Here is a 21,477-nt window from a genome sequence, read left to right on the forward strand (position 1 = left end):
GCTCTGTAGACCAGGCTGACCTTGAACTCACAGAGACCCATCTGCCTCTGCCTCCTGAGTGCTGGGATTAAAGACATGTGCCACTACTGCCTGACCCACAACTTTATGTTTTTAAATAGGACAACTATATCAAGAAATGAGGCTATAGTGGGATAGTTTGTATTGGATGAATGTCTGGTGATGCAATATTCCCCTATGAATAACCATTAGAGGTCTCTTCTGCATTTGCTGTTATGAAAAGGTATCACAGAGAGCAGCCTCATGTTTTTCTTGCCCATGGATGTACTTGTGTAGGAGAGTTTTCAAATTGCATTCTTATGTCAAATGCTGAAAGGTACTGCAGTCTTGTCTCCAAGCAAATTGACCCAGTTTATGGATTCATAAAACCTCCTTTTTCCTTTAAAGATTTTTTTCCTCCATGTTGGAGAAAAATGGTACCCTACACTTCTTTGGCTGTACTCACTGTATCCATTTCTTACTTTCTAGAAATGACTTGTTTATGTTGTCATTTTATCTACTGGAGTTTTATTTTATTTGGCTTTAACTGTGTGTGTGTGTGTGTGTGTGTGTGTGTGTAATGTGTGAGTAGGTGCACTCACCTGCATGTGCAGGGATGGAAATGATGTATGTATGTACGTAGCTACATTCACCTTTCCTGTGTGTGGATGGAAGCAGAGTCCTGCTTCAGGGGTCCTCCTCCATCACCCTCCACCTCATCTTTGAGACAAGGTGTCTCGTGGGAACTGAAGCCCATCGTTCCAGCTCAACTGGCTGGCCAGCACGCCTTGGGGGGCTGACTATCTCCACACTGCCTTTATTCCCTCCAGTGCTGGAGTTACGGGCACATGCTGTCATATGTTGGTCCTGGGAATCCTAACTCAGGTCCTCATGCTTGCCCATGTGAGTTTTGTTATTGTTGTTTGTTCGTTTTTACAGGATCTTATTCTATAGCCCAGGCTGACCTGGAACACATGATCCTCTTGTCTCAGCCTCCTGATACAGGAGTACATTATGCCCTGCCCTGGGAGAAGTTTTCGTTTTGTGTTTTTTTTAGTGTTGGAGATCAAACCAGCTTCGGGCATGCCTGGCAAGCACTTGGCCACTGGCATCGGACTTAGCCCTCCTACTGGGATTAAATAGAATTGTGAAAGTCCGTTAGGGATTGTGAGGATTAATTTCCACCTGTTACATGTTGCAATGCTTTTTCCAATTTGTGTTTTATTTTTGACCCTATGCTGTATTATAGCTTTTACTTTTATGTAGATAAATCTGTCAATGTTTCTTCTAGTATCACAGAACTTTACATTAACTCTATTTACCTAGTCCCTGTATCCTTTGCTATATGAGAAAAAAATAAATCTGTTTGGATGTATGTTACATAAAGTAAGTGCCAATGAAGAAAACATAACTGAAATTATCTGTAATATTTCTGTGTGGCACCTTGGATATGAGTATAACCAAGATGTTGAGAGGGTTCATTTCTGGCTGGCAAAATTACAAATGATCTTCATTCCTTCTTAATATTTTCCCATATCATAAAAAAGTCGACCCTTCATTGAGGGAACTGTCTGGTTTTGTTGGTAATAACAATGACAGCTAATTTTCATCCTTTTACTGCACTGGACACTGGAGAAGAAGGGCTCAGGGCATCCTTCCACTATGACCGTACTGTACCTCCGGTAGCACAGATGAGTGAAGATAAAAATTATGTTATTAACTGCAGTGGAAATACCAAGTGAAAGTGTAATATTGGAAATTAATCAGAAGCTACTCCACTCTACAGGTAACTCAGAGTTCTTTTGGAAATCAAGTGTTCCCAAAGCTTACCACGTTTTAATCTCCTTCTCATTTTTACACAGTACCTGAGGGAAGTCTTTGAACTCGTTTTTGCCTTATTGGTAACTTGGGGTTCCAAGAGGCATCCACTCTTCCTCCAAATGCTATTGATTGAATGATATGAGTTTTTTTATGGTCAAAAATGGTAATCATGGATCTTCTCTCTTTCTCTGTAACTTCTAATAAAGACAAAAAAGAGATAGTATTTAGAATTCTAAATGAACAAGGCATACAGTGATTACAAAACAGATCTGAGCAACATGACTTGCCTGACTAGCCAAATCAGTGAGCTGTGGTTTAGGAGAGACCCTGCCTCGATACACAAGGAGAAGAGAGATCAAAGAAGACAGCCAGTGTCAACCTCTGACCTTAGCATACATGCACATGCACCAGCACATACAAGTGTGCCCACATATGAGCATACACCTACACACAGAAATATATTTAACTTACGTATGATTATCTTGTTGAAACAGAGTTTATCAAGAGATTTCAGGGGTATTAATATAATCTCACAAGCACTCAGTAGATGTCCTTATGTCACACAGTGGAGCTCAATGATGTGGTCTAACACACTCCTGAGGCTCTAGCACGTATCAGCACATGACTGATGTGGCAACAGGAGGTACCCTGCCCCTCACCACTGCTGGAGACAGTCAGGTCTTGATATATCCTCATGGAAAGACTTCACATAGTAACAACCCATGAAGGATATTCTGTAGACTTAGAAAGATGATGGGATAAGGGATAGATCATGTTGTACTTGGGCTGAATTAGGTCTCAAAAGTGAACAATGAGCATGGATTGTGCATATGTGACTTTTGCAAAGCAAACATGCTAGTTTACATGAATAGATATGTATAAGAATTCACTGTTTAATAATGTGAACTTACAGAATTTCAAAGAAGATAATTTTTATAATTTAAGACTCAAGAAATTTAGTATAAATCATTTTTGAGATAATAAACCAAAGTGTCAGGAGGTAAACAATTTGGCATCAGGAGAGCTGGCTCAGTGGTTAAGAGCACTGGCTGCTCTTCCGGAGGCTCAGGTTCCATTCTCAGCACCCACACGGTGGCTCACAACCATCTGTAACTCCAGTAGGAGGGAATACAACATCTTCTGGCCTCTCTAGGCATTAGGCATATGTATGGTGGTGCGCAGACACACGCAGGCAAACACATGTCCATATAACATAATGAACAAACAAAAAACCAATTTGGCATCCACTGTGCTAATATCCAAAGCCTGAGCTGAAGGAGGGAAGTGGTCCACCCACTGGGCAACCTGGCCCTCCTAGCGGAGCAGAGCAGACCTGAGTTCCTGAGCGAGGGCAGATTTCAGAGAGCTGACACGTCTGAGTGAATAACAGAGCAGCTCCCATTCACAATTAGTTGGCAGTTTTTGATGCGGACAAATGGTCACAGGTGCCTTGCATTTTTTAAAGCACTGATTTACAAGACAGATTCTAGATGTTTCTATGGGAAAGAGGAATCCTTACGTTTCCGGTCAAGCAGCTCCACTCCTGGAAGGTGGTAGATTATATACAAACGGTATAAGTTATATTGGGACAAAGGGTTTTGGTACAGACCTGCAAAGGAAGAATCCAAAATAAAATGTCAGATTTCACAATAGTTCCTTTTTACCACCTATTAAGATAGAAGATGTAAGACTCGTGGACAGAAAAAAGGATAATCACTGAGAGATGAGCAACTGTACCTATTGTCCAGCACACAGTCTCATCACGTATTTCCTTATTTAGAGCACTGCTGACTGCCTTATCTGTTGTATTAATTAACTAATTCATCCATTCATTCAAAGTTTTCGATTGCTACTACCCATCAGAAATAGTGCTAGCTTGACTCATATCTGGCACAAAAGAGGAAAACTTGGAATGTTCATAGGTAAGTTTGGCAAAGAAGAACTAGACACTAGCTCTATGAAAGTCTTAAGGCTGCTTTTCATAAAATACCACTTGGAATTGTTCTGGTCTCTGGAGTAATTGGCGGGGGGGGGGGGGGGGGGGCTGTGGGCGGGAGGGGGACAGGCAGTGATGCAGTGCACTGTCCTAACAGGTTTCTTCCTGAGCCTCACTGTTGCTGTGCTCAGAGGATGCACATACCAGCAGCACCTAGAGATCTCAGGAGCAGAGCTGCACAGATGTGGATGCTGCATCTCATCCCACTTCCATCCGCAAGACTCCGTGGCTAAGGGATGGGTAATGAACCTAATTCTGCATGAGAGTGGTGGGGAGGGAGAAGCAGGTGGGAACAGCTCAGAAGATCCTGGTACTTCTGACACAATCATCCCTCAAGAATTAGCACAGAGGGATTTTTAAAAATGCTTCAACTAGAAATTTTGAGTGTTTTATTTTATAGTGACATATTTTGTCTGCTCATTCTTCCATAACATTAAATGAGACTATTTAGACACATTGTGAAATGAAGTTTTTTGTGATTTCCAGTGTGGCATCTTCAAAATGCTTCTGAAAAACACATAAAGCGGGGAACCGCTAGATGGCAGTAGAGCAGAGAGCTCAGCTACTGCACAGCTACGCCACTCAACGAAGCCTGGCTCTTAGACTACCATAAAACACAGAGGATCTTAATAAATGGGTGATGATATCAAGCATCTGACGCCCATAAGAACTGACCAACACTTAGAATGCACAGTTTGCAACATAAAGAAGATTGGAGAGGCACGTTTGGAAAACAACAAACTCATTCAAAACTGAAGAGAAGCAATGCCTGGATGTTATTCTCTGTCCGTAAAAGACACTGAGCTATGTGTTGTATCAACGCAAGCTCTTCTGCCTAGTCAAATCCTCACATGAGCTTTAAGGGGAGATGAAGTCAGCAAGGCAGAGACCCGCGGCACAGTGAACACGAGTTAATGGACAAGGGAAGATGAAGGAAGATGTAGAGCCGAGCCGGGGCACCAAACAAACGTGTGTATTGGGGGAAGTTAGAGGAAACGACAAAGAAAAAATTCCAGACCAGTCACACACACACACACACACACACACACACACACACACACACGCACACGGAACTTGAAGTGGAAACAAGTGGTTATCAGCATGGGAGAGGGAACTGCATGGATGAGCATTGAACGGATTCGAAAGGACAGATTTGAAAAGGCACACAGAGTCACCAACTAGCCTAGGCTGGGGACCGCGGGGGTCCTCCTTTCTCTGCTGCCCCAGAGCTGGAGTCACAGGCAGGCACCACCGCTCTCCACGGTTTTCGGTGGGTTCTAGGGCCAGGACTCAGATCTCATGCTTGTGAGATGAGCACTCGACAGCCATTGCTAACTTCACCTAAGTAAACAAAGCATTGCAATCAGCAGCCCAGCACCAATCAGCCCAGCACCAATCAGCCCAGCACGGCGTCGCTGGTGAGCGAGGCACCCAGATAGCGAAGGCCACGCACCCACGCAGGGAGGTTCATTCCATGCCATCTGAAAACAGAAACCATGGGGCAGAAAGGCGGAAAACACAACAGCCACCTAGCCTCTGAGGACGTTTCCCCAAAAAAAACAAGTTGATCCGAGTAATTTGGAAGACATTTCACCATTATTCTTCACTTCTTTTTCTAGCTCTTACATTTTAGAAGGAAGCAAACCTATTTTTAACTCCCTTTCTCCCCACCTCCCACATTTATGCGAGTAAGTATTAAACATTCTGGATTTATGCATTTTGGATGGCTGGTCCTAAAATTACCATAAATTAAGTTTCTGGGCTATGAAATCAGTTTCCTGTGTCTGAGTGTTCTGAAAGCTTTGTGTGATGTATGGGCACATTCCTGCAGCAGCTAGGAGGCAAAATCGCTTACACTTTCGCTTTCAATAGGTTAATACTATTTAATCCACCTTTCCCTCTAGGCTACTCACGAAGCACACCTCAGTGGCGCCAGCACTGTCTTGCTTATCTTAATTTGGAAGTCGGAGTCTAAGCAATTTACATTTACCCAATAATATATCAAAACGTCTCTGCCACCTTACGGCACCAACTTGAGTTAGATGAGTCACACGTGTGGAGTTCCTTAATGAGCGATGAGAGGAAGACAGAGAACGATAGAGTCATCTGAATAATTGGCTCCCACCAATTTAAAAAAAAAAGAAAACTTTTAAAGCAGAACTTAAAAGTCATCATGGAAACAGACCCACACAGCCTTGTCTTTTTGGTTGTGAGCCTCTGACAGCTGAGCCATCTCTCTAGCCTCAAGACCCAAATACTCTCAAAACACTTTAGAAAAAAGTCGATGTGGACTGGGCTCGTGGCTGGGGGGCTACAGTCCTTGTCTAGTGTGAAGCCCCGAGTTCAGTCCTCAGCACTCCATAAAACAAGGTGTAGTAATATACACCCTCTAGAATCGAAGCCTAGTGAAGGTGGAGGCAGGAGGATCACAAGGTCAAGGTCATCCTTGGCTACATTTGGAGTTAGACATCAGCCTAGGCTACATGTGAGACCCCTTTCTTTTCCCCAAAGGGGAAAACAGCTGATATAATCAACAAAGAAACAACACATCTGTTTTAATAAATGAGGATAATGGTATGAGGGAATTAAAAACTCATACAGAGTATCACCCCGTTAAAGGAAGTTCAGCTTGCTAATCAGTGATCAGGCAGCTGGACTTTGAAGTCACACCAAGCTGGATTGCCATCTCTCCTGTTAGCACTATCTGCTTCTAACCAAGTTTGTGGGCTATCACTCAACAAACCGAGTAAGGCAGTCATCCTCGGGTTAGCAGGAAAACTGGGATAGAGCAGAGACGGAAAGGGGAGCAGCAAAGCTTCTCTTCCTCACATAGGCATCTGGGGACCATCTAGGAGTTCTGTTGGCCTCATAGACTGTCTGGTTGGGAATAGGCAGCCCAGCACGCTCAAGGGCGTTAGAGATGGACTCAGAGGAAGAGTCCCTGAGGTCCACATCCTTCCTAGCACCCTTCTTCTCCTTGCCCTTTATCAACAGCTGAGAATAGCACATTGCTGATGGCAAGGAGAGAGAACGCTGGAGGGTAGGACCTGTGGAAACACAGAGCCCTCCAACATGGCCGCTCTCTGGAACTCCAATAGGAAGGTCTTGCCTGTGAGGAAGTGCAAGTTGCTATGTGGGTTTAGTGTAATGGAGAAAAGTTGAGAGATGACAGCAAAGTTTAAGAGCAAGGGAATGGGTTAAGTGCCGTACTGATGTTTTTCATTTAGTGTCGTGTGCTAGTTAGCTTTATGTCAACCTGACACAAGCTAGAGCTGTCTGAAAGGAGGACATCTCAACTGAGAAAACGCCTCCATCAGATCAGGATGCAGGAAAGCCTGTAGAGCATTCTCTTAACTAGTGATTGATGTGAGAGGGCCCAGACCACTGTGTCTGGGGATGTTTCTGGGCTGGTGGTCCTGGGATATATAAGAAAGCAGGCTGAGCAAGCCATGTGGATGAAGCCGGTAAGCAGCACTCCTCTATGGTCTCTGCATCAGCTCCTGCCTCCAGGTTCCTGCCCTGTTTGAGTTCCTGTCACGACTTCCTCCAGGGATGAACAGAAATGTGGACATACAAGCCAATAAACCCTTTCTTTCCCAGCTTGCGTTTGGTCATGGCGTTTCATGACAACAGTAGAACCCTAACTAAGACATGTTGGTAAAAGAGCAGGCCGACTGACGGGGAGAAGAACTCACTCCTGGTACAGTACATCGAGACACGGGAGGATTCCCTTCTGCAGTTTGGAGAGCAGAAGGGAAGAGGAAGCCACAACTGCACAGGAGGGTGTGGAAAGGTAGACCTCCTGGAGAGCTGAGGTGGGGCCCTGCCTGGCCTGGAAGACAGGAATTCCAAGCACCAGACCTCACACTCTGCTTCTGGCTTCAGGCCTCCCTGAAGCTCCCAGCCCTCCGTCTCCTGGGCAATTGTTGGCAATTTTTCTCATAAATGCCAAAGGAGGGTGCAGTGTTGAAATGGGTTGGAGCCTTACCCCCAGGCTGTTTTCTCACCCTCGGAAGAACTTATGATTGAAGTAGTAACACTTTAGATTTTTACATGGTTTTCTTACTTGAAAAGAGAAAAATTACAACATTTGAAAATGCATAGTTTTCTCATTTTAGGGAGCTGAGTCCATTCTAAGATGGCAAATGAGGCTCCTAAAAACCTAGTGTGAGGACATCACAGCACACATGTTATATGTCTACTGAGTGCACACTTTCCTCATGGAATATCTGCAACCGGAATAGGGCATTTCCAGAAAGTGCTTTCTTTTTAACTAAATTCAAAGAAATGACCCCATGACAAGTTCCTCAGGTGGGACATGTTACTGTAACTTGGATGATATCATCATGGTTTTAAGTAGAGGTGATTTTAACAGTCATGACAAGTAATAACATGGATGTTTTATTGCCAGACTGGCCTTTAAAGAACGTGGGTATTTTCTCCCTAACCCAGGCCTGACTCATGTGTGCTCATATGTACCCTTGACACCAGGACCTAGGTTGGATTTCAGGTACATTCAGCTCTGAACCAGGCATCTTGGTTCAATGCACAGCCCTGTTCCCTACAAAGGCCGACATTACATATTATCCTCCAGATGTTGTTTTATAGCACAACTTTACTTAAGTGATTAAGTTTTACCTGCAGCAAATTGTACAAATAGTTTTTCACCAAGCTCCTTCATGAATCTAAATCATTAGTCTACAAGTTATAAAATTGTAAACCCAATAGAAGCCCAGATCAGCCTTTTCTTCTACTTTGGGATCCGTTAATAAATACAGAACAGATGGCAAATGAGTGATTCCCTATGCATCAAATGAATAAATTATAAACTTTGAATGAATGAATGAATGATAAATGATCAATAAAACAAGGCATAGATGTGTTTTAATACTAGCGATTTGGTAAATCTCTGAACCTTGTATCTTCACCACTGAGGAGGGAATAATTCTAACCTCATCATAGAATTGCTGTGAAAATTTAAATAGTATTATAAGAAAACAATTTCTTAACAGGAAGGACATCAGAAATACTACTATGGTGATTATTGTTTAAAGCAGCAGTTGTTTTGAGTCTATTTACCACTTAGTAGAATTTCTAGACTCTAAGCAACTTCTTAATTATTTTATTTATATCCTACATATACAATAATTTTGTTTTCCTGTTTCAAAGTGGCATCAATGACAAGAACTTCTTCTTAAGAATTGCTTTGGAGAATTATCTCAGTGTTTGAAGAGATTCTGGTGATAGCTATGAGCCCATTTTATAGAAAAACAGTGATAGTAAGAGGTCTAGCATAGACCTAGATTGGGCCTCATATATTCCTTAAATTGTGGAAACATTTGATTGACATGGGAGGATTAGATAAATAGGCAGGTCATTCCAAGACTCTGATGAAATATCATAATTCGGAAAAATTTCTAATAGCAGGTAGCCTCAGCACATCTCTAAGGTAATCACTGACTTGCCAAGAACTTTGTGCGATTTTGTAATTTTCATGATTTGGATTTTTAAAAGTCTACTTTTGGTCCCATGAGTCATTTCTCCTTAAATACATGAGATGTTCCTGATGACAGAGAAAAGCTACAGGAGCTTGAGTTCCTCTATATGCTGATCTGATCAGAACATTCACCATCAACATTAGTTTACACAATTCTGAAAGACAAATAAGGGAATATGCCTGTGTCTTGACAAGCAGAGGTCTCCAAGCTCAGGTCTGCAAACCTCACTGGTCACGAGTCCTTCCACCTGTGACACCTGGAATCCTCTGCCTTGTCTTGGAGCTGTGTGCGTGTTTATTAACCCTTCAAGACTATAAGCACATTGAGAGGTGAACTTCGCTGATTATTTTTGATCTATTCCTAAATATATACAGCAGTCAGTGTCATGCTGGGCACGACTCAACGAATGTGAATGAAGGCTGTTTCTCAAACATGGGGAAACTTCAACATTCTTTTTTTGTTTGTTAATTTACTTTATTAATATACACCTCAATGTCACTTATACTTACCATTAAGATGCATAGTTCGTACATATTCAGTAATGCAATGATTCGAATCACTTGTTGTCATAATCAATTTTAAAACATTTGATCATCCCAGAGAAACACATTCCCCTTCCATTTCACCCATCACCTGGAATTCCCTCATCTCCCCAGGCTGAGATGAAACCCACTTAAGAACATCTGCCTCTCACCTCCGCCTGTCCAGCTGTGCCTGGTAGAGATAGCTCCTATAATTGGAACGATACAACTGACTTGGGATGAAACCCCAAGAGTAGATTGGGGCACACAGATCCCCACCTGTTACTTTTGCCGTTTTTATCTTTCATGACCTATATCATTCCACTAATAATTCTTTTCTAGCTGTTGCTCTTTCCAAAGTATGTGTTAAAAAACAAATAAAATCTAGTCACATTCTAGAGAATGGGATATGCATTCCAGCAGCAAGCTGGCTTCCCTAAACTGGACTTCGTGAAGGAAAATAAACATCACGCGCGATCACTGTCTCAATCTATGGGCACAGAGAAGTGCAGTGTGTACTTAGGGTCTTCAGATCCTGCATCCCCTTCAGCTCCTTCACCGTAGCATCGATGCTGGTTAGCTCATTGTGGTGCAACATAAGAATATGCAATGAAGGCAGATTATGCAGGCCTGAAACACAAAAGGGTTTGGGGTGAATTGTACCCCAATTAAATTAAATTGACAAATATAAATAAGAATCTTTTCATAGTAAATAGATGTTGTAACTAAGCAAGCAAATGCATTATAGCTGGTAAAAAGAGGAAATGCCTATCAATGATATCCTGAATTATGGTTAAGCATACGGCAATGAAAACTGACTGTGACGTGGGGCTGCGGAGTTATTTCTTGCTACTGTTGCTGCTTCAGTTGTTTTCCTGTGGCAATGGTTTGGATTGTTTAAATTTCATGTTTGAGTTATATTCTCTCTGTTTTTGCAATGTGTGTGTCTGTACATGTAAACCAATGTTACTTAGAAATACAGTGGAAATCAAAGAACAATTTCTCATTAATTCACTGCATCCTTTGCAAATTGTTTGGCTATTTGCAGGATGAGGAACCATATATATATTCATTTCATTTTTGTTTTCCTGAATTGCACATTTTAATTAATTTTTTAATATAAATGAATCTGTGTGATAATCAAATTATAGTTAAATTGGAATGTTTCCTTCCTTGCCAGTATAAGAGCTTATCATTGGTACTAAAGCGTTTGACATTTTGGTTCCATGGTTATTTTTATAGCCAAGTGCTTTCTCCAGCAATCCATCGTGTCTCCTGATCACAACCTGTCCTACACTTTATACCTGGCTTGAAACTCTCAGCATAGAGACTTATAAAATTAAGTCAGTGGAAGCAGGAACTTGGCTAATAAAACCCCAGCAAATACAAAATTTTAAGACAACGTATAGTTTTTATATTTATTCTTACTTGTAAATGCTGCTAAAGTTAGGTTCCACAGTAGCTAGTTTGTGTACAACTATAGTAGAATGGTAGTACTGTAAAAAAAATACTGCTTTCAAATTTTGAGTAAGACATATAATATTGAACTAAAAAATGGTCTAACATATTTTTAAAAATTAAATGCACAAATGGTCATTTAGATAGATATTACATATTTTTAGTAGACATGATGAAAGATTTTTATATGTTCTTAGCAATCATTATAGTTGAAAGTTATTATTTAATTGAAAACTCATTTAATCAAGAAAGAAAGTTTGAGACGTACCTTCTATCTCAAATATTGCATTGTTGTTTAGATACAATTCGGTCAGACAATAGTTTCTAGTTAAAAATGCTATCCCCTGTAGCTGAAAATGAGAAATGACACATTACATTTGTAATCCTAAGGCAATGAAAGTATGGCTTTTAACAACTATTATTACCGCGGTCTTTTGGCCTGGGCTACAAGTTGTACCTGAAACACTTTTTGTCACAGCTGTGTGATAGAAAGGGTGTTTTAAAGTAACTTAACAACAAAGTTTTCTGAGCATATCTGGGCCAAACAATCACCTGGCTTTCAGGGCCACTGTCACCTGGCCCGAGGTTTTCTTTCTACCCAGTTGTGTCCTGGATGGTCACCAGTCTTCCACACACCAAGCCTTCCTTTGTTACTGTGAGCCAAGGGCTCTCTAAGATAATGCACAGCCACATCTACACCTGTGGGCTCCATGGTTTCCCTTTGCCCCCACAGCCTTTCTTCCTGGTACACTTCTGATCACGTGTAAGATTCAGATACATTTTCACAATTCTTTTGAGACTTTCTGAAATCATTCTTTGACCTTCCTGCATCTCCCAACTGGCCCGGAACTTCTTAGTAATGGCCCAATGCTCAGCTTTCTTCTTGCCCTGCTCTACAGAACACCTCTTCTGCTCTTTCAATGTCTTTTACATCCACAGAAGCAAAGGCCTCTGTGCCCTAAATAAAGGAAGAAACTCTGCTAAGCAGGGTTGGTGCTGACAGCTAGCCCAGGAGCCACAGCCACAGCCACAGCTAGCCCAGGAGCCACAGCCACAGCCACAGCTAGCCCAGGAGCCACAGCCACAGCCACAGCTAGAGCAGAAGCCACAGCCACAGCCACAGCCACAGCTAGCCCAGGAGCCACAGCCACAGCTAGAACAGGAGCCACAGCCACAGCTAGAGCAGGAACCACAGCCACAGCCACAGCTAGCCCAGGAGCCACAGCCACAGCCACAGCTAGAGCAGGAACCACAGCCACAGCCACAGCTAGCCCAGGAGCCACAGCCACAGCTAGCCCAGAAGCCACAGCCACAGCTAGCCCAGGAGCCACAGCCACAGCCACAGCTAGCCCAGGAGCCACAGCCACAGCTAGCCCAGAAGCCACAGCCACAGCTAGCCCAGGAGCCACAGCCACAGCCACAGCCACAGCTAGCCCAGGAGCCACAGCCACAGGAAGAGCAGGAGCCACAGCCACAGCTAGCCCAGGAGCCACAGCCACAGGAAGAGCAGGAGCCACAGCCACAGCCACAGCTAGCCCAGGAGCCACAGCCACAGCTAGAACAGGAGCCACAGCCACAGCCACAGCTAGCCCAGGAGCCACAGCCACAGCTAGCCCAGGAGCCACAGCCACAGCTAGCCCAGGAGCCACAGCCACAGCTAGCCCAGGAGCCACAGCCACAGCTACAGCTAGCCCAGGAGCCACAGCCACAGCTAGCCCAGGAGCCACAGCCACAGGAAGAGCAGGAGCCACAGCCACAGCTAGCCCAGGAGCCACAGCCACAGGAAGAGCAGGAGCCACAGCCACAGCCACAGCTAGCCCAGGAGCCACAGCCACAGCCACAGCTAGCCCAGGAGCCACAGCCACAGCTAGCCCAGGAGCCACAGCCACAGCCACAGCTAGCCCAGGAGCCACAGCATGGCCCCGTCCTTTTGTTCCTCTGTTCTTTGTTCAGTTTCCCGTGAGTCTCGTCTTCCTGACCATGTCCACATTTAACTGGTACAGTGAACCGTTCCATTTCTCCAATTGTGTGTCTTCCTTAAGGAGAGGAGCCATGTCCTTCCATTCTCCTTCCCACCGCCATGTTCTTCTAACATTAGCCTGAAAGTGCATCTTACTTCGGGTGTGCATATTCGTGTGTGTATGTTCGGGTGTGTGCCAGGATGCACACGTAGAAATCAGAGAACATGCTGTGATGTCACTTCTTACCTTCTACCTTGCTTGAGATAGTCTCTTTTTGCTCACTGTTGTGTTTGCCAGTCTATCAGTCCTGCAAACTTCGGGGGGTTCTGTCTCCACCTCCCATCTCACCACAGGAGCACGGAGATTACAGATGTCCAGGTTTGTGTGGGTTTGAGGGATTCACATCAGGTCCTCATGCACTCATGGCTAGCAATTTATCCACTGAGCCAGCTCTGCAGCCCACATCTTTTTAAAAACAGTATATATATTTGTTTTACTGTACCAATGAGTGTTTTGCTTGCATGCATGCACGTGCACCATGTGCATGCCTAGTGCTAGATCCCATGCAAGTGGAGTTACAGGAGGTTATTACCTACCACATGAGTGCTGGGAATAAAACCCAGGTCCTCTGCAAGAGCAACAAGTGCTCTAAACCACTGGGTCATCACTCTAGCCCCTCTCCGCCAGCCCATATCTTATTTTAAGATTTGTTTCAAATGTCAAAAGTCAAAAATCCTCCTGAAAATGTCTCAGCTGCACCGTTAAGTGCTATATATGTGCCTACATACATACATATGAGTGATATGGGCACTCAGTGCTAAGACACATGTCAGAAGGCCTCCCTTATGTCATCGCAAAGGGAACACCATTACACTAGAAATCTTGTTTTAATTTTTTCTTACACTTTAGTTTGTTTTTGTGCATATGTATGGGTGCATGTCTGGGGGTCAGAGGACAATTTGCAGAAGTTGCTTCTCTCCTTCTACTATGTGGGTTCTGGGACTTGAGCTCAGGTCATAGGCTTAGTGGCAGGTGCCTTTACCCTCCGAGCCACCTCACTAACCCCAACTCTGTAATCTCAAAAAAAAAAAATTGACTTCTTTGTTTGAATTATGGTGAGACACAGTAGAGCACAGGCAGAGGAAGATATATTCTAAGAGTAGCTGATAATTAAACTTAATTGCTTATTGCTTATAAACTTATTGCCTTACTTCTCAATATAGGTCTATATATATAAAATGCAGCCGGGCGGTGGTGGCGCACGCCTTTAATCCCAGCACTTGGGAGGCAGAGCCAGGCGGATCTCTGTGAGTTCGAGGCCAGCCTGGGCTACCAAGTGAGTGCCAGGAGAGGCGCAAAGCTACACAGAGAAACCCTGTCTCGAAAAACCAAAAAAAAAAAAAAATGCTAGGGAGAGGATCCTCATGAAATAACTACTGATCAAGTTTTACATGGTTTTTAAATATAGAAAAACTTGCTCATGAGTATAAACTTATTTTCCTAAAGCTAGAATCTGTTATTGTTAGTAAGAAGACCTGTTTCATCATTTGATAAATGTCAGTCACACAGATGCCAACGCAGCAGTTTTGGAGCACTTTAGTGGAAGTGAGTGTCCCTTTCACAGTCCAGCAAAGCCATTTTTAGGTTGCATCCGAAGGATGAAGGCTACATTGACAAATTTCCTTCAACTTCCTCTGTTGACAGTGCTCACAATTTATGATGCCGTAATAGGCCCATACACTGCTCATCTCATCTCCAGGCTGATCTCGACCAACTCATGAGAGATCACGCTAACGCTGCCACAGCTTCACAAAGGCCAGGGGGAAGTACGACTCCCCAAGGTAGGAAGAACCATCCCGAGGAAGGAAGGAAATCCCCCTTGACTCCCTGTCCCTTTGTGCTTTTCCTACTGGCTTCCAGCAGGATCCACTGCCTCTATCCTGTTCCCTCACCACGCCCTGCTCTAATAGTAACCACCAGCGTGGGAAACTCACACTGCACTAACCGTGGTGCTTTCCTGTCACTCCCCCACACATGTTTACAGCCATTGCTGAAGAGTGGAGGCTCCTTTCTCTTGCATTAGGAAGGATGTTGTCGACCCTGGTAGTGTCACCTCAGCTGCAGACTCCTAGTTTTCCCAGGATATTAACATTTATGGGCTGCGATTATTGCGATGTAAAGACTGTTCTGTGTGTTGAGGTAAGGCGGATGAGGTGGGAAGGAAAGAAAGCAGGGCACATCATGATGACTCTGAGAAACTCTTAAAGACACGCAGCAGGAGAGCATCATCATCCAATTTGATGTCAGAAAGGAAATGTCAAGATAAAACTCTGTTTTGGCAGGAGATAAGTCAGGAAGGCATTACTGCAATTCAGGAGAACATATAGGATCCCAAAGTAAACTAATGGGGATGGAAAAAATGAGATGGTTCCAAGGTATAATTCACATAATTTAAATTATATGGAAACATAGCAGGTTGTTAAAGCCAGAAACAGAATGAGACAATTATGATACTCAAGTCATTATTAAAATAAAATGGTAACACAGCTACGCATTAAAAATCTACATTTTCCTTTCTAAAGAAGAATCTTATGTTAGTGCAATTTATATTTAGTGCAACATTCACAAATCACAGACCTTAATTCAAAGCTTGGCATTATATACATTACATTATTAAGTGAGTAATTTCCCTTTGTTTATTTAACCATTAATATTAATTCATTTGAGCTCTTGAATGTAAAGTACTTTTAGGAAGCTGCTGGCAAAGATGAAGACCAGTATGAGTCGAAAATGAAGCAAGCACACTCTAGAACAGGTTGCTCCATCTTTGCTTCTGCTGGGCATTTGGATAAGTCTTGGCTGGTTTTGGCCTGGGGCAATCTGGACACAGAAGTACACACAGTAGCATCCCTAACCCATATCTGGTAGATGCCCATAGCACACACTTTCCAATGTGACAATAAAAACCCTCTGAACAGCCAGGGGGTGGTGGCGCATGCCTTTAATCCCAGCACTTGGGAGGCAGAGCCAGGTGGATCTCTGTGAGTTCAAGGCCAGCCTGGGCTACAGAGCGAGTTCCAGGAAAGGCGCAAAACTACACAGAGAAACCTTGTCTTGAAAAACCAAAAAACAAGCAAACAAAAAAACAAAAACAAAAACAAAAAAACAAAACATCTGAACAACGTCAAAGACTCCAAAGAAGGGAAATAAACAGCCGAGAGTTGAGGGCTGGTGACTTAGGGCCAAGGAAAAGAGAGAAACAGAATATGGGGCTGGAGAGGTGCTCCTTAGTAGTTAAGAGCACTAACTGCTCTAGCAGAAGATCTGGGTTTGGGTTCCAGTACCTACACAGTGGCTCACAACTGCGTGTAAACCCAATTCTAGAGGATCTGATACCCTCTTCAGATATTTGCAAGTTAATGCACACATGTGATGCACACACAAACACTGAGGCACACACATACACATGAAATAAACATTTCAGAAAGAGCACACTCGTTGCTTATTACAGGTGAGGTGTTAAGCCAGATGCTTTTACAGGTATTTTCTAGTATGATCCTTCAGAAAGGATTATATTATTTATTTTATGTTATTTATTTTTTCTACCATCTCTCCAGGAGGAAACTAAACCTCAAAAAAGTTAAACAACTTTCTGAATGTACAGAGAGTGTAAATAGCAAAGTGAAGATTCACATCTAAGCCTGACTGATGACCCAGCCAAGCACTGGCAAGCGTCAGGCTCTTTAACTTGGTGGTACTTCTGTATAAATGACCTATCATTCATACAGTCATTCACCTCTAAATGAGGTTGAGGCATGAAAATATTCTATAAATTAATTTATTTCTTGTATTTTAGCCATCACCTCCCAAAACATCTAAATGTATCGCAAAATACTTGACCTGAAATACAAAGAAACAGAAGAATGTAGAATCCTCTCTTTCATGTATGTATAATAATGAAAAGATTGGCTTCCAAAGTTGTGTGTGATTGTAAAATAAGACCACAAGACTTTTGACTTGTCAGGTAATCTCCAAATCACACACAGTCGAAACTCTCAGTAGATTAGATTTGGACCTCAATACAATATGTATATGATGAACTCACATCAGTTCCAGATGTGAGAAGCTGAAAGCTTGTCCTGTGCTTTCACCACTTCTCACATACTAATAAAAGTCCTAGAACGAGAAGGAGAGGAAGGAATGAAGTTGTCTTTATATGCTGATGACAGAATACTAAATGTAGAAGTACTGAAGACCACCCCCAAGAACACCCTATTAAAATGGTTTATTACGTACATGTGTAAAGATGTCATATTGAAATCCAGCATTATGTATAATTAATATATACTGATAAAACATTTAAAAAATCTGTTAGGACTGATCAATGGATTAAATAAAGTTATAAGATACAAAATAAGCACACAAAATTAGTTGTACTTCTAGATGCTAATAAGGCTGGGGATGTGGCTCAGTAGTAGAATATTTGCCTGGCATGGACAGGGCCCCGAGGTCAATCCCCAGCATTACAAGAAAATGAGACAAAACTCAACATCTAGTTAACAATAAGAAATGATACCAGAGGGAGATTAAGAAAATAATAGTATTTATAGTAGTAATAACAATAAGAATATTTATATGTAAGTTTAATTTTAATTTTTAAATTTAATTTTTGCTTCTTTAGAGGCAAAAAAAACCCACCCCGTTTTATTGGAAAAAGAAAACACAAATAAATAGAAAGACATCCCATGTCCATGACTTAAAATTAATGTGAAAATGTCCATACCACCCAAAGCAATGCAATTTCTATCAATTTCCCAGTGACACTTTTTAAAAACAGAGAAAAATATCCTTAAATTCACATGTACCCACAAAAGTCCCCAAATAGCCAAAATCTTTTGAATAAAAACAATAAAGTCAGATCCATTTTACTCCCTGATTTTAAAAAGTATAGAGAGCAACTGCCACCAACATAAAATGAGAAACACTGAGCAATAAAGCCATCCCAGAAACAAACCCATATGTTTATGTCAATTGATATTTTAAAATTAATTTTTATTTTATATGTACGAATGTTTTGCCTGCATGCCTGTTCACCACCTGCATGTAGTACCCCAGAGTCCAAAAGGGAGCATCATATCCCCTAGAACTGGAGTTGCAGAGAGTTGTGAGCCACCATGTGGGTGCTGAGAATCTGACTCTGGCCCTCTGGAAGAGAAGCCGGTGCTCTTAACTGCCGAAGCTGCTTTCCAACTTCTCAGCTGTTTTTTTGAGATGGCACCAAGAACACACATAGACAAAGGGTAGTCCCCTCTGTAAATGTTTTTGGAAAAACTGGCTGTTCACATGTGAAAGAATGGGATTTGGATCCTCATCTCATGCTGTATGCAAAAAAATCATTTCATAACAAACTAAAGACTTATAAGATCTGAAGATAAAACAACTAGAAGAAAACACAGAAAGAGTCACATACATTGATCTGGCAATGGATTTTTGGTATAATTCTCAAAGCACAGGTAACAGGAGCAGAAACAGACATGACAGGGCAGTAAACTAAAAAGCTCCACTACCACAAAGAAATACCGAACAACTTGAAGAAACGGCCCACAGAACGGGTGAAGACATCTGCAAATCATATGTCCAATGAAAGATTAATAGGGAAAGCATGTTAGGAACAAAAAGAAAAAGAAACAAAAACCAGAGCAGGTAAACAGCTGGACTGAAAATGGGCAAAGGAGAGCGGCTGTGGGAGCCGCAGGCCCGTGGAGCTCCGCAAGAGTCACCAAGCTCCTCCGATTCTCCTCCACTGCGTTGCATTCTGGGCAGGCAGTGGATCAGAAAGCCCAGGATGGGGTGTGGGTGTGGTGGGAGCCGGGGAGGGTGGGGGCCAAGAATGAGAACCACTCTTGGCTGAGCACACCCGCATGGCAACGGAGCAGGGGCAATGCCAGGCCAGCGACAGGCATTTGAAGCCTTCGAGGTGCCCCCTAGAGTCCCCTCAACCCACCTCTGCATAGAGACATTGCAGACTGGCTCAGCCATCTCAGCTGTCTCCAAAAAATCAGCCTAACCCAGAGCCGTCACCCTTCAAGCTTGTAGATAGCAGATTGCTCGGTTCTTACCCGGTCCTGGAGCTGAAAAAAATGTGATTTCCTAACAGTGTGCACAATTGGACCAGAGTGTCATTAATACAAATACCAGCTCTAGGTGTTTCATAGAGAAAAACAAAATGGGCAAAGGACCTGGCCAGACATTTATGAAAAGAAGATCATAAACATGGCTAACAGGTACATACGAAAATATTCTCTCATGATTAAACTTTAGGGAAATACCAACTAAAATCACACTGTTATATTGCCTCGTATGTCAAAATAGCTTTTTGTCAAAAAAGATGAATGACAAATGCTCATAAGGATATGCAGAAAACAGAAAAAGGAATTCTGTACATTGTTGGTAGGAAAATAAATTAGTTATTGCCATGGAAAATGGTATAGATTTTCCTTAATGAACTACTGTATCCACCTGCCACAACCTCCACTGCTTAGTGATTGAGCTGGCACAGGCAATGGGGAATGAAGACCCTACAGACTCGCACACAGAAGACTGGGATCTGGGGGAATGTCTGCTCTGATGAGGACTCACTAGTGGGGGCGGGGCAGGGGGTGGTGGAGAAGGCATTGTCTACTTCACACTGAAGGAGGATTCTGGTGGGATGTGTGCTCTGATGGGGACATCAGCAGGGGGAATGCATTGTCTACTTCACACTGAAGGAGGATTCTGGTGGGATGTGTGCTCTGATGGGGACTCACTAGCAGAGGAAATGCTGGGGAATATTATTTTAAGGTGGGTTATGTTTGTTTATGTGGCATTTGTTTGACTCTGTGAAGCTGTGTTACTTTGCCTGTCTAAAACACCTGATGGACTAATAAAGAGCTGAACAGCCAATAGGGAGGCAGGAGAAAGAAATAGGTGGGGCTGGCAGGCAGAGGGAATAAATAGGAGGAGAAATCTGGGAGGAGAGATCTAGGAGCCAGAGAAGGAGGGGGACTTCAGGGGCCAGCCACCCAGCTACACAGCAAGCCCTGGAGTAAGAGTAAGAGTTACAGAAGTAAGAGAACAGGAAAAGCCCAGAGGCAAAAGATAGATGGGTTAAGTTTAAGTTAAGAAAAGTTTAAGTTAAAAAAAGAAATAAGCCAAGCTAAGACCGTGCATTCATAATTAAGAATAAGCCTCTGCTTGTGATTTATTTGGGAGCTAGGTGGTAGGACCCCAAAAGAACAAAAACAAACAACAGGGAAAACTGCTATTTATTATATACTGAAGGAGGAAGCAGCTTAGCGAATCTTGGAGTATCCATAGATAAGCACTCACTGGCTGACCTCATGCAGGAGGAGGCAGCTGTGGTTGCTCTTTTCTGCATATGTCAACATCCCAGCTCTAACTGGGAGAACATCTTGCCATGCCCCTAAGCCTGGCCTGGGAAAAGTCTTGGCATTCTCATGGGTCTGAGACACTGGGGTCCTTGGAATGGCCATGCTCATGTCAATAACACATATTCACTCAGGACACACCCCATTCCATAAGATCTCTCCAAAGGAGCTGGAAGGAACATTTTGAGGGATAGCTGCACTCCTATTTTTATGGCAGTATTATTCACAATAGCCAAGATATGAAACCAAACTATCAATGGATGGATGGATAAAGAATGGTATATTAGCCAATCTTTAAAAAGAAAGAAAACCTGTTATTTTGACAACACAGAGGAGCCTTGGAAGCCATTATTCTAAGTAAAACAAGCCAGGCACAGAAAGGCAAGTACCCTATCATCTTGCTTATATGTGGGTAATATACAGAAGTTCAATTTGTAATGCAGAAAGATGCGTATGTAGAGGCTGAGAAGGGAGGAAATCAGGAGTTATTGATAAAAGGTTACTTTGTTTCAGATAGAACAGACTGTCAGTGGTCAACAACAGTGTACTGTATGTTTCATAATAACAGTTTCAAATGCTTCACATAAAAATGACAGGTGACTAAGATGATGAGTAAATTAAATTAGTCTGATTTAATGATGTTGTATACATACATAAGAATATCACATAGTACTCCAGAGCTGGCAGTGATGTATAAAGAGAGAATTAAGTAAATATTCTGTTTCTTATGTGTCCAGTCTATCAGTAGGCCCTAACTGTCCTGCCACACAGAGAGAAGAGAACAGAGCAGAGCAGACC

At 42.7% G+C, this 21,477-nt stretch overlaps 1 protein-coding gene across 3 annotated transcripts in view; it reads right to left on the bottom strand.

The window, feature by feature from the left end:
• The window catches only part of Lrrc72 (leucine rich repeat containing 72), a 46,475-nt gene that overhangs the window by 2,720 nt on the left and 22,278 nt on the right, over positions 1–21,477 (bottom strand). For all 3 annotated transcript variants that reach the window (XM_059279018.1, XM_059279017.1, XM_059279019.1), the window contains 4 exons: positions 11,560–11,641; positions 10,353–10,463; positions 3,338–3,427; positions 1,863–2,015 (listed from right to left, as the gene is read on the bottom strand). In XM_059279018.1, coding sequence (XP_059135001.1) covers positions 1,863–2,015; positions 3,338–3,427; positions 10,353–10,463; positions 11,560–11,641 — 436 coding nt within the window. The remainder of the gene's footprint in view (positions 1–1,862; positions 2,016–3,337; positions 3,428–10,352; positions 10,464–11,559; positions 11,642–21,477) is intronic.

Source organism: Peromyscus eremicus, chromosome 14 (assembly GCF_949786415.1).
Source record: "Peromyscus eremicus chromosome 14, PerEre_H2_v1, whole genome shotgun sequence".
In the NCBI taxonomy this organism is placed as follows: domain Eukaryota; kingdom Metazoa; phylum Chordata; class Mammalia; order Rodentia; family Cricetidae; genus Peromyscus; species Peromyscus eremicus.